At 28.2% G+C, this 14,369-nt stretch overlaps 3 protein-coding genes across 7 annotated transcripts in view; 1 reads left to right on the top strand and 2 right to left on the bottom strand.

Annotated features, from left to right (window-relative positions):
- Positions 1 to 14,369, top strand: part of LOC114931943 (uncharacterized) — an 89,157-nt gene that overhangs the window by 68,727 nt on the left and 6,061 nt on the right. For 3 of the 4 annotated variants that reach the window (XM_085482756.1, XM_085482747.1, XM_085482752.1), the window contains 2 exons: positions 2,114 to 2,196; positions 9,339 to 9,427. The gene's annotated coding sequence lies outside the window, so the exon portion shown is untranslated. Of the gene's footprint in view, positions 1 to 2,113; positions 2,197 to 9,338; positions 9,428 to 9,518; positions 9,946 to 14,369 lie in introns of those variants that run through there. The other variant, XM_085482749.1, reaches the window with a different exon arrangement.
- Positions 1,427 to 5,317, bottom strand: LOC114931935 (parathyroid hormone 2 receptor-like). 2 transcript variants are annotated; one of them, XM_029304092.2, is made up of 10 exons: positions 5,252 to 5,317; positions 4,544 to 4,620; positions 3,765 to 4,099; positions 3,328 to 3,422; positions 3,062 to 3,227; positions 2,466 to 2,622; positions 2,255 to 2,385; positions 2,088 to 2,173; positions 1,780 to 1,918; positions 1,427 to 1,702 (listed from the first exon to the last, which is right to left on the bottom strand). In XM_029304092.2, the coding sequence occupies exons 2-10, from the start codon at positions 4,611 to 4,613 to the stop codon at positions 1,634 to 1,636; spliced, it is 1,248 nt and encodes a 415-aa protein (XP_029159925.1). In that variant the 5' UTR covers positions 4,614 to 4,620; positions 5,252 to 5,317; the 3' UTR covers positions 1,427 to 1,633. The 2 variants fall into 2 exon arrangements, with proteins under 2 accessions (XP_029159925.1, XP_029159924.1); XM_029304091.2 differs by having other exon boundaries at positions 1,427 to 1,918.
- On the bottom strand, positions 8,705 to 14,292 carry LOC114931929 (vasoactive intestinal polypeptide receptor 2-like). Its single transcript, XM_085482700.1, has 10 exons — positions 14,213 to 14,292; positions 13,230 to 13,306; positions 12,469 to 12,872; positions 10,473 to 10,567; positions 10,206 to 10,371; positions 9,694 to 9,850; positions 9,483 to 9,613; positions 9,313 to 9,404; positions 9,043 to 9,181; positions 8,705 to 8,965 (listed from the first exon to the last, which is right to left on the bottom strand). The coding sequence occupies exons 2-10, from the start codon at positions 13,297 to 13,299 to the stop codon at positions 8,726 to 8,728; spliced, it is 1,494 nt and encodes a 497-aa protein (XP_085338826.1). The 5' UTR covers positions 13,300 to 13,306; positions 14,213 to 14,292; the 3' UTR covers positions 8,705 to 8,725.

Below are 14,369 nucleotides of genomic sequence, written 5' to 3'. Positions count from 1 at the left end.
TTGATTGTTAAACTCATTCGCGGCAATGAGATTGCTTCTGGCAATATCTCGAGCTCCTTAGCTTCGACGAGATGGTAGGAAGAAACAACGGCAACATCCCTGTCGAATAAAAACCAGTAAAGTTTAATTCAGGAATTAAAGTGTAAAATTATTTGAAATTATAATCATCTTTCACTTCCTAGCATTTATTATTTATTTTTACATTAATAATAAAATCAACATAATAATTTAAAATTTGATTTTAATTAATTAAATAGTACATACAATTTAACAAAACATATATCAATTTACGTTCCATATAATTATAAAAATATAAAATGTTGTGAAAGACGAAAAATATGTACTTATGATAATTTAAAAATAAACTGAAGTAAACGCAGCTATATAATATATGGAACGATGGCAGCACAAACAAGAGAAACACAATGAACCTTATAATCAATATTATACTGAAAGAGGAGGAACTTACCAAGGGAACATATTATTTAATCTTACCTTTATAAGATTAAACTTTCAAAGTTATGAACTATAACTCACAAGATAATAAACGTTCACATCAGCGAGAATTTATACAAATATTTTAATAATAATTTAAAAAGTAATCTATATAATCTTGTCTGTCAAAAATTATAAATATAGACACTTTTTAATTTCTTTCTGTAATACATAGTGGCTTTGTGAATACATATTTTAATATAATACATAAAACATTTTGGCAATAAATTAATGTGTTTTCTTAATATAAAAATACAGTTCTTTTGTTTATATGGCACGGCTTTTTCGTCATTTGCTCGATACATTTATCATTTATGCAATTTTTTAGCAATAAAGTAGTGATATGAAACGCTGTATAAGCAATTCATATTCATGAGTTTCTCCTCGAAACGCGATCGTGACAAATATCGAAACATGGTTCACTACAATTATTTTAATTAACGGTTAATTAATTTTTAATGATACAAAATTCAATCATAATAATAGTTCTTTATTCAAATATTTATTTCATACGTCATACGGTATTAAATAATTTTTTCATTAATAGTTTTTATAGAAATCATGAAAAATTTTAAATTAAAATTATTTGTAGTAGAAATAAATTTAAAAATATTCTTGGAAAGCTTAAAAACAATTAATAAGCTTGACAAATTAAGTCTTATTATTAACAGTTTTAAGCAAATTGAAGTCACAAATATTTATCAAAATAAATTTCAATTTTCTCAAGAGAATTTATGTGATAGCTAATGAAAAAGTTAATTTGACATTTTACAAAGAAGAGAAGCGATAAACTTCGAGAATTTTGAGAGAACATTGATATATCGATTATATGCTTTTATTAAGAGTGGATTTGCGATTGTCTATATATATGACTTTTTCATTAATATTTTTATACAAGTAAAATCTTTTTATAAGTAGATTATGTAAATACATTTTATTCAACATTGAGATAGCTGATCTTTAACATTTTTCGTTGACATTTTCTTCATGACAGTAATTGCGAAATAGTACCAGTATTATCATCTTCCGATCGATACTGTTTTCGGTTGATTGCATCTTTCAAACTTTTTGGTAATTCTCGATGGCCAAGTACGAATACATTCAATAAATCGACCTTCTTCTTTGATCGTCGAGTCCTTCATGCTCGTCGCATTTCCTCTATGACTTCGCTGTTTAGCAGACAATACAGTAAAACCACGAGAGCACCCTAGGAAAGTAAATAGTGTGAGTGTCCGTACAAATTAAAAAACAAGAAATAAATTCTTTCGCATTTGCGATGAATACCTGATAGGACGTAAATAGCTGATCGCAAAAGAACCAGACGAGTTCGACTCTGTAATCTTGAGAGAAAAATAATCCCACATATAAAATATAGTGTGTTCCAAAGAGTAGTATCAGAACCATAGTCGCTTTTGCCCATGCTCTGCATTAAAAATAAACAAATATGTCTATAGCTATTATATTGAAGAAATGTATTTTTTTTTATTAAATATTATATGTATATGTGTTTACGCATAAATAAATTATTATTGTAAGAATTTTTATAACGTGGTAATTAAAAAAGTTAATCAAAATAAATATATCATACTAACTTGTATTTCATTTTTTTCCAATGCAGATACGCTGATGTCTTCAGATTTACAAACAGAACGATAGTGAGGAACAACAGGAAATTGTACTAAAGGAGAAAAATGACATAAGGTAATTTTGAATATTTATACAATATAAATCGGCGTCGCGTAAAATACAATCAACATACCAAAATCGATATGATGATTGGTATATTTATGATAAGGAATAGTAAAGGGCTGTTATTCGTGGACCAACAGAAAGTGTTTTCAATAGTTGTCTGTATTATGATCTTTAGCACTAATACCAAGATGGGAAGACCTATTCAACAAAATTAAATTTGAATAAGATACGGTATAATAAAATTTTGAAGATTACATAATCTTAAAAATCTATCTCACCCCATCCTAATATGATATACCGAGTTATTTTACTCGGGTCGACGTATAGCGTTTTGAAAATTAGTCTATATAGATACAACCCCTCCATCAAGATCCATGAGTAATTTGTCACATTGAAATATTGCCACAAACTCGTGAGAGCCTTACAGATCCACATCTGATAGCATTAATTAACAAAAGTTAGAATTATTAGTAATGGAGTTTGAAGAAAATGAAGTCGCAATTTAAATAATTTAAAGTATCTTTTTTATACAGAAAGAAATATTTCGATGCAAAGTATATGATTGATTGATATTATAATTAATTTTAATTCATAAAACCTTGAAAACTACTAAATAATAAAAACACGCAATTTATTAATATAGAAAAATATAGAATTGATTTTCAGAGAGATATTAATAATAAATTATATAATTATCGGGATAATAATAATCAGTGTCGTTTACACTGCGTTATAGAAAAATAAATTATATAATCGGGAAAAAATAATAATTGATCATGTTATTATTTTTTCCCCTATTATATAATTGATTTTTAAAGAGATATTAATAATAAATTATATAATTGTCAGGATAATAATAATTAGCGTCGTTTACACTGCGTTCGTTGATAACAGCACTATATCCGTTGATAAAGATGACGTCCCAAGCTATACCAAATTCATCAATAAAAATCCAATCCTTCAAAAATGTCATAAAAATTTTTATCGTAAAGGATACAAATAGGTGCATGTGTAGTTTATTTCTGGGATTCTTGAGTTTCCTACGTAAACAAGTTAACAATGAATAGGTAATGTGAATTTTCAACGAAATTGAAAAAGGGATAATAATATGCGTTTAGTTAAATAAAAAACTGCACTCACTTAAGCAAGGAAAAGACTGCCATAGCGACAATTAGAGTAATTAACGAAATAACGCATCCAATTTGCGATGCTATTTTAATAATTGGCAACCATTTCTATCAAAAACATATAACAATCATAATAATTTACGTTGAATAATTAAATAAATTTTATTTTAAATCCATTACGTTTTATTTTACAATTAAAGAAATGAAATAGAAATATTATATAATATATACTTGTGTTCATAATAATATAATGCAATTTTAATTTTACCGTCATAATTAATCATATACATAATAATGTATGTATATATCATAAAATATTATAAAATATATTGTAAATATCATAAAATATATTGAAATTCGTATTCGTTAATTCGAAATGTCTTTAAATCGAGGAACTAATAAGTAAATAACACAGATCAATAAAGACATAAAAAAGATAGAAAAGCTTACAAACAGGGTCCAATTCTCCGGTATTTCGTACAATCGCGTGTTATTCTCAGTACTGTTAATCATGTGACGTGTTGTATTCAACACACACAGACCGTAGTTGCTCCAGAAGACGTCGTCCGAGTCTAAACTCCATTCATTGCGCGGCAGACAGATCTTGCTGGCAACCACAAATGCTCTCAGATTCTCACTTATCAGATCTGTGTATCCCATAATCGAGGCAGGTGGACAGGGCAAAGTCGCTGTTTCTGGTGCATCGGTTTCCGACCAGCAGAGTAGACCGTCAAAGATCGGTGGACATTGATGAATATCCGTACCTTCGCCCTTTTTGATGTATGCTATATATGCATTTCGGCAAAATTATGATTATTTTTATAATGATTCTTATCGATAATATTTGTCGAGATAAACCGATTCCGGTAGCTTTGAACATCATAAAATATTGATAGTTATGAATATTTTATAAATATTTTTTTGCGTTGATGATAATAATGATTGTTTAATTAATCACAGAAAGACGCCACGATCGAATAAACTATTTATATATATATATATATATATATATATATATATATATATATATAATGTATATACAATTGTTTATATATAATTTATATATAATTATTTGTGTGTTATTTCTTTGTAATTAAATTTTCTTTTTCATCTGTAAGATTTAATGAAATTTTTTAAACTTTTAAAATATTGACAAATTTTGAGCTGATAGACATGTACAGGCAAGTATATTTTATTAAGCAATTTAAAGAATAAAGAATAGTTCCTACCTTCCGTTAGAAGCTGCTCGCATTTGGATTTCTGATCGAATAAGAAACGTTCCACTTCAGCATCGCTCATTCTAACGCTAAAAAAGCAAAGAAATCTATGTATTTAGATATATTTCTTTGATTTTGACAAAATTCTTTTTCGCCATTCATTCTATTTATGATACAGAAAACTATAGTAATCTATTCATCGTAATTGCAAAAATATGATACATTGTATTAGCGCTATATTATTATTTAAATTTAAAAATTACGCATCGTAGTAATAATATAATTAACAACACGCGATGCTATAACCAATTAAAAGAAGAATAAGTATAATATTTAATACAATATTGTAAACAATTCTTCAAAACATATAAAATCTTTTACATTTTATTATTATTTTCATTCTTGCATCTTTTTTGTAATATGAAAAATTGTATTCGGTCATTACAAAGGTTTTATATAAAATAATATTTTTACATGAATTATTAAATGGACTAACAATAAATCATAAAAACAATTTTTGAAAAAGTTCTATAGGTAATTTTGAATTATATAATTATGTGTAATCTTAATAAATAATAATATTATTCTTTACTTTTTTTGCACTATTTTGACAATAATCTATTAATCTTTTTATCATTATAATTTATGCAATCTATATCTCACTTTATCTCGTTTGCAATTTTATTTTATTTTTATCAGAATAATTTTTTTGCTACTTACAATGACAGTTTTGACAGGTACGCTTTTTTCAGGATGTATATTTACGTGTGCACGCAATCACGAATCTTTTGCAACTATGGCAAGAGAAACTACGCTGTAAAAATCGATTGCATTATACATATATAGGTTGTAATTTGTATAACACGTGCACGTATATTTTCTTCCTGTAACCTCGCCCTTGGTCCTGAAATTGTAGACTCCCTTGTCTTCTCGTTTTTTTAGCACCCCTGACGAGCACCCCGAGAATTTGTCCAATGGACAATCGACAGATATCCCGAAAATCCCTCCCTGATACTTGATGCCACTTTACTATTCCATCGCATTTCGCAATTCAGTGATAGTATTTTACAAGTTCCTGGATACATGAACCGTTTTATTGATCATTCGTCGTTCTGACGTTAAAATGTTAGTTCTTCGGGGAAATTTTTTGAGAATATTCCTTTCAAAGTAAGAAATACGAAATAATATAGGTGGCAAAATTGATTTTGTTATAAGCACTAGCACTTTGTTGCGTAACTTACAACCTTAATTTTAGAAACATTTTATCTGATGAATTCTGAATTTGTATTAATTTGCTTGATTGATCGATTAGCATATTACATTTTGTTAAAGAAAAGCTGCTCTTAAATTTTGTCACATAATTTATCATTAAATTTATTGTATAATATCAAGTTCATTATTAATTTTATTATTTTGTAGTATATTTATAGATTTATATTTTGTGACATTTTTTATTCATTAATGCAATTTTCAAGCATTAAAATACATCTCAATTATCGGTAATATGATTGGTAATAAATAATATATTTAATACAGATAAATATCATCACTAATTTATAGTTATATTTCTTTATTATTCAGTATTTAGAAAGTTTATATTATTACAGCAGCATATAAATAAATAATAATTAAATTGTTTGCAATGGTGAGATTCTGGAGAATTGCAAGAGCTGCGGAAAATGCAGGGTGCAAAATGACTTATTCCAAAAATATTGAGTTCGGTAAGCGATAATTGGATAGCTAAATACATGTATTTGTCAATCATACATTCGTAACGTATGTAAAAATTGGCTTCATATCAAAGAATAAGCTTTGTTTTTTTGGATGCGATAATATTTTGATACTGCGAATACATATAAACGTAACAAATTTAATTTTTTCCATATATTCTTATTTCGTAGAATCTCGCAAAAAGATTTTGCAGAAATCCATTTAATTACAGACACTTCGTATTGTGTTCATATCTCTAATAATAGCTGAATAATAACATTTTTAATTTGCGTGACTAAAAGCCACTAACGCAACTTTTTTGTTGCGTCAGTGATCAACTCGAGATATCGTCAGACGTCGAAATACAGATTAATTGAGAAGGCACGACTATATTATTCAAAATATGGAAACGTGGAGAAACGTATTTAAATTTTTTAATTGTAAATATAATTTAGTATACAATTATATGAGATTATAATATATTATTATATATGTCATCTTACACAGTGCCTTTTACCATGGATACAAATAAATAAATACTTGTTTTTACAATTTCTTATCTTAGTATATTGCATATATATATTATATAGCATCATTTATACCTGCATTATTTTTTAATGAAAATTATTGAATTGTACTTCTGAAATTTGTATTAGTATTATATTATCAGTTTATTATATTAACAATAATTTACTATCATAATTAAACTTGATCTCGAACAAAACTGTTGTTTGATTTCTGAGTCGACACAATTACTTTTACTTGTAAGTTTCTATTGTATTAAAATCACAAATCTGTTTATAAATACTAAATTTATATAGCATATATATATATATATATATATATATATATATCATTTCGTTTAATCTAATCGAATATAATTACGCACGCAAAGCAAAGTTATATTATTCTTTGATAATAAAATCTCAATAATTGCAACGCATGCATGCAAAAATTATTATTGCGATTAATGCATAAAAATATATTAATTATGCAACGCATAAAAATTTAATATTTAAATCTTTAACAGAAAATACGAACAAAGAAATAAAATTTTCTACAAGAATCTTTTGTGATCAAATATCTACGCTTTAATTAAACTCGGGCGAGACTCTATACCCCATACATCTATCATGCTGCGCGGTTCGCGCGAAACTGATTCTCGTGCGAGATATCGCAAACGCGGGCCCGATGGTCACATGACCACTGGTCATGTGACCAGTGCTAGTCATGTGACCAGTGGTCACGTGGCCATCGGTCCCGCGCTCGCGATACCCCACACGAGAATCAGTCTCGTGCGAGCCGCGCACCGTAATGGATGTGTGGGGTGTACTAATCTGATCACGTGATCAGTTTTGCGCGAGCTGAGCAACGTAACGGATGCATACAGACGCATGAATCTAATAGAAGCGCAGATATTTTGATTGTAAGATTCTTGTAAAAATTTTATGTTTTGTTTTTTGTTAAAAATTTATATATTGAATTTTTATGAATCGCGAAATTAATAAATATATTTCTATTCATGCATTGCAATAATAATTATATACATGTATTGCAATTTTATATATATAGATAAAACTATAAACAAAATGAGAAAAAAAAATATATATATATATAAAAAGATAAAATAGTTCTCAAACAATACAATAGAAATTTGGTAAATTAAAATTATGTACATAATAGAAATTCGATAAATTAAAATTATGTACATAATAGAAATTCGGCGAATTAAAATTATGATTGCAAAGATTAACAATTTGACAGTTGTAAAATAAATAATCAAAGGCGCATGCGAAGCGCGCTTGTGTAGTCTATAGTATTTAAAAATTCGTGAATTAAACAATTATTATTTATTTTTTCACTAATAATAAAATAGCATTAACACAATAATTTAAAATTCGATTTTAATTAATTAAATAGTACATACAATTTAACAAAGCATATTTCAATTTACGTTCCACATAATTAAAAAAATATAAAAGGTAGTGAAGAATAAAAAATACGTATTTATGATAATTTAAAAATAGACTGAAATAAACAAAACTATATAATATGGAATGATGGCAGCACAAACAAGAGAAACACAATGAACCTTAAAATCGATATTATACTGAAAGAGAAGGAATTTACCAAGAGGAACTTACCAAGGAAACATATTATAGTCTTACCTTCATAAGATTAAACTTTTAAAATTATGACTTAATAAAAAAAACTATTTAAACTCATAAGATAATAAACATTCACGTCAGCGAGAATTTATACAAATATTTTAATAATAACTTGAAAAATAATCTATATGATCTTGTGTGTCACATCAAAAATTATAAATATAGACACTTAAATTAATATGCTTTTTTTAAGAGTATGTTTTCAATTGTTATATGACTTTTTTATTAATATCTATATACTTGTAAATATTTTTTATAAGTAGATTATGTAAATTTTACATAAAATTTTATTCAGCCTCAAGATAGTTGATTGAATCTACTTGACATTTTTTGTTGATAATTTTTTCATGACTGTAATCGTGAAATTGGTACCATTATCACCTTCCGATCGATGTTGTTTTCGATTGATTCCATCCTTCAAACTTCTTGATAATTCTCGATGCCCAGATATGAATGAGTCGACCTCCTTCTTTGATCGTCGAGCCCTCCATGCTCGTCGCATTTCTGCTCTGACTTCGCCGTTTAGCAGACAATACAGTAAAGCCACGAAAGTACCCTACAAAAGTAAATAATTTGAGTGTCTGTACAAATTAAAAAAAAAGGAAGAAATTCTCTTGCATTTGCAATAAATACCTGAAAAGACGCAAATAGCTGGTCGCAAAACAGCCAGATGAGTTCGACTCGGTAATCTTGATGGTAAGATAATCCCAAGAAGAAAGTATAGTGTATTCCAAAGAGTGGTACAAGAACCATAGTCGATTTTGCCCATCGCCTGCGTTAAAAATAAACAAATATATCTATAGCAACTATACCAAAGAATTATTATATTTTTTAAATTAAATTTTATGCGTGTAAGTTAATTAAACAAGTCGATCAAAATACATATATATCTCATATACTAACTTGTATTTCATCTTTTTCCGTTGCAGATGCACTGACGTCTTCAGCTTTACGAGCAGAACACGAACGATATTGAGGAACAACAGAAAATTGAACTAAAGGAGGAAAACGACATAAGGTAATTTTGAATATTTTATCTAGCTCAAGCATGGTGTAAAATACAATCGACATACCAAAATAGATATAATGATTGGTATTCTTATGACAAGAAATAGTAAAGGGTTTTCATGCGTGGTCCAGCAGAGAGTGTCTTCGATAATTGCGCGTATTATGACCCATGGTACTACCACCAAGACGGGAAGACCTATTTAATAAAATTAAATTTGAATAAGATACGATGTAATAGAATTCTAAACATTTCGTAATCTTGACAATCTATCTTACCCCAGCCTAATAGGATATACAGAGCTATTGTGCTGGTGTCGGTACATAGCGCTTTGAAAACTAAATTATGTAGATACAACCCCTCCATCAAGATCCATGAGTAATTTGCCACGATGAAATATTGCCACAGACTCGTGATAGCCTTACAGATCCACATCTGACAATATTGATTAATAAAAATTAGAATTGCCAGCAACAGAGTTTAAAAAAAATAAAGACGCAATAATTTAAATAATTTAAAGTATCACTTTTATATACAGAGAGAAATATTTCGAATTTGCAAATTCGTATGATTGATTGATGTGATAATTAATCTTAGTTTATAAAAGCATTGAAGACTATACTAAATAAAAACACGTAAATTGTTAAAATAAAAAAATAAATTATATAATCAAGAAAAAATAATAATTGATCGTGTTATTATTTTTCGCCCTATTATATAATTGATTTTTAGAGAGATATTAATAATAAATTATATAATTGTCAGGATAATAATAATCAGTGTCCTTTACGCTGCGTTCGTTGATAAAAGCACTATTTCCGTTGACGAAGACTACATTCCAAGCCATTCCGATTCCATCAATAAAAATCCAATCCTTTAGAAGTGCCATGAAAGCTCTCATGATAAAGGACACAAATAGGTGCATGTGCAGTTTATTTCTGGGATTCCTGAGTTTTCTGCGTAAACGAGTGAACAATGAATAGGTAACGTGAACTTTCAACGAAATTAAAAAGGGGATGATAATATGCGTTTACTTAGGTAAGAATGCCGCACTTACCTAAGTAAGGAGAAGACTATCATGGCGACGATTAGAGTAATAAACGAAGTACCATATCCAATTTGCGATACTGTCTTGATAATCGGCAACCATTTCTGTCAGAAGCATATAATAATGATAATAATATAATCGGAATTAATTAAATAAATTTTATTTTAAATCCATTACGTGTTATTTTACGATTAAAGAAATGAAATAGTAATGCAATTTTAATTATGCCGTTATAATTAATCACATATGTATTTGTAAAATATATTTTTTATACATAGAGGATACGAAAATATAAAGAATGTACATCTTTATAAATTATAAAAATCTCTCCTCCAATTTTAAAGTCGACCAGACTGGCAATAATTTATTTAAAAAATTAGTTAAATTACAACGTTTCGGCTGTCATTGCAGCCCTTTTCAAGTAATCTATGAACAATTATATACATATAAATATACTCTTAATGCGCTTAATCATAGAAATAATTATAAATTTACAAAAATATATATATGTTTACGTACCAGATTAATACAATAAATCAAATTTACAGCAAACCCCCGACAAAATTAACCATTGTTTTGATGAACAATGTATAACTGACAGAAGTGAGCACGAAAAAATAGATGTTGACTGTTAGCAGAAAACTTAGTCACTAACGCGTTGAGAAAATAGAAAACCAGAGTACTGTGTCTTTCGCAATTTTTAAAACGTCAATACAAAGTCAAATAAATAAATAAATAAATAAATAAATATGTAACATATGACAATATAATATATTAAATAGCTTCAAGAACGCGATCATAAATCCCACTGAAATTCTCCGTATCTTTTTGTAAATTAATGCTCTTTTTTGGTTTTTTATATAGAACATTTCTGCTATTTCTCTTTTTCTTGTTTATTTCTTGTTTATTGATAAAAAGAGGAAAAGATAGTATTGACAACTTAAAAAGAACCGATGTCGTTTATAAGATCGAATGCGCGAACTGTGACTCTACATATATTGGACAAACAAAGCGACATTTAGAAACACGTATTAAGGAACATAAAAATAACATCAAAAAAGACAGGACATCACACTCAGTTGTTAGTTTGCATCGGACTTGCAACGATCATGAGTTCCGTTGGGATTCTCCTGTGATTCTGCATCAAGAAAAACAAACAAGAAAAAGAGAAATAGCAGAAATGTTCTATATAAAAAACCAAAGAAAGAGCATTAATTTACAAAAAGATACGGAGAATTTCAGTGGGATTTATGATCGCGTTCTTGAAGCTATTTAATATATTATATTGTCATATGTTACATATTTATTTATTTATTTATTTATTTATTTGACTTTGTATTGACGTTTTAAAAATTGCGAAAGACACAGTACTCTGGTTTTCTATTTTCTCAACGCGTTAGTGACTAAGTTTTCTGCTAACAGTCAACATCTATTTTTTCGTGCTCACTTCTGTCAGTTATACATTGTTCATCAAAACAATGGTTAATTTTGTCGGGGGTTTGCTGTAAATTTGATTTATTGTATTAATCTGGTACGTAAACATATATATATTTTTGTAAATTTATAATTATTTCTATGATTAAGCGCATTAAGAGTATATTTATATGTATATAATTGTTCATAGATTACTTGAAAAGGGCTGCAATGACAGCCGAAACGTTGTAATTTAACTAATTTTTTAAATAAATTATTGCCAGTCTGGTCGACTTTAAAATTGGAGGAGAGATTTTTATTATTTATTACTGGCGACTCTTAAGGATTATCATTTATTTATAAATTATATTCGTTCATTATGATTATAATTATTATTAAATAGATATACACAATTATTAAAATTGCAGGTACTATATACATATCTAATAAATTATGAAATTATCATTGATATATATGTATATTCTATAAATATCATAAAATACATCAAAATTTATATTCATTAATTCGAAAATTCTTTCAATCGTGGAACTAATGAATAATTAATGCAGGTCAATAAGGACAAAAAACTTACATTCAGGAGCGAATACTCCGCCGTTTCGTACCACCGCGGATTAACACCATTGATCATATAACGCGTTCTATTCAGCACACACAGACTGTAGTTGCTCCAGAAGATGCCCTCCGAGTTCTGGTACCATTCGCCGTTCGGCAGACAGACCTTGCTGGCGACCGCAAACGCTCTCAAATGTTCACTCGCCAGGTCGGTGTATCCCATAATCGAGGCAGGTGGGCAGGGCAGGTTTGCTGTTCCTGGTGCATTGGTTTGCGACCAGCAGAGCAGACCGTCAAAGGTCGCCGGACATCGACGAAGATCCGTTCCGTTGCCCTCGTTGACGGTAATATTCATTTCGGTAAAATTGTGATTCTTTTTCCATCGATTTTTATCGACGAGACTGGATAAGCCGATTCCGGCAGCTTCCGACATCACATGAAATATTTTAATATATTTTTTATTTATATATTTTATAAATATAATATTTTATAAATATTCTCGAATTGATGGTAATGATCGTTTAATTAATCGCACATAAATATCACGAGAATGAGCTAATTATGCATAATTAATTTATTTCGTACTCTCTAAATTTCTTGTAATCCAAAAGAGTGAGATTTCATTCTTTTAGAATGAGATTCCACTCTAAGAAATTTAGATAGCATGTCTTTATAATTAAATTTTCTTTTTTGTCTACGAGATTTAATGAAATTAAAAAAGAAATTTTTTAAAATTTTTTATTAGGTAATTTAAAAGTATATAAAGAATATCAGGTCTACCTTCCTTGAAAAGCTCCTCGCATTTGGATTTCTGATCGACTAAGAAACGCTCTACTTCAACAGCGCCCATTCTAACGCTAAAGAAACAACATGAATAAATCTTTGTATTATTGAGACGTGTCTCTTTGATTTTGACAAAAGTCTTTTTCGCCATTCATTCCATTCATGATACGGAATTATATAAAATAACATGATTATAAATCACTAAATAGATTAACAATAAATCATAAAAATAGTTCTTGAGAAGAATTCTATGAATCTTAACATTTTAATTTTTCGAAAATTTTCCTAAATCTCGCATTTCTTATTGATAACAAATTTTGAATTAATTTTAAAAATAATGTTTGTACAACGAAGTATCCACCCTTTAAAATAGGATATAGAATAAAATAGTGGCTATCATTTTGAAAAAAAGATTTCACTGGTCGATGGTATGTAATTTAAATAGTTTTTATAATTTTATAATTTATTTGACATTATTGCATCTTTTGTATCTTTAAATTTGTATGATTTTAGTCTCTGAAGATGGCCCGAAGTGGGACCGAAACGTCAGATAATTAAATTTATATTCAACTTATGATTTATTTGTTATTTTAATTTATTATCCTCTTTAATTTTATATTGCGTGCACGATCTCTACGCATGGTTCTTATTGGCCTTTTAATTGTTTTATATTTTTAATACATAGAACCTTTATATATTTATTTCTAATATTTTAATAATATTACTTTATAAAATTACGATAAATAACAAATAGTAAAATTATTTTTTGTATATTCTTATATATAAAGTGTTTCTTTTTATCACATCATACTATCTGTTTGTATATCTCTCTAAATAATAAAACTATTCTTCACTTTTTTTGCGCTATCTCTGGACAATAAACTATAAATCTCTTTATCACTGTAATTTGTGGAATTTATATCTCACTTGATCTCGTCTGCAATTTTATTTAATTTTTATCGGAATAATTTGCTACTCACGATGACAGTTTTGTCAGATACGCTTTCTTCAGGATGTATACCCACGTGTGTACACGATCGCGGATCTTCTGTAACTTTGGCAAGAGAAACGACGCCGTAAAAATCGAGCGGCTGCGCGTTATACATTACATATGCACGTGTATTTTCCACTCCCTCC

This window comes from Nylanderia fulva, unplaced genomic scaffold, assembly GCF_048542155.1.
Source record: "Nylanderia fulva isolate GAGA-0341 unplaced genomic scaffold, ASM4854215v1 Scaffold10, whole genome shotgun sequence".
Classification (NCBI taxonomy): domain Eukaryota; kingdom Metazoa; phylum Arthropoda; class Insecta; order Hymenoptera; family Formicidae; genus Nylanderia; species Nylanderia fulva.
Note: the sequence above shows the minus strand (reverse complement) of the source record. Positions and strands in the feature narration are given on the sequence as shown.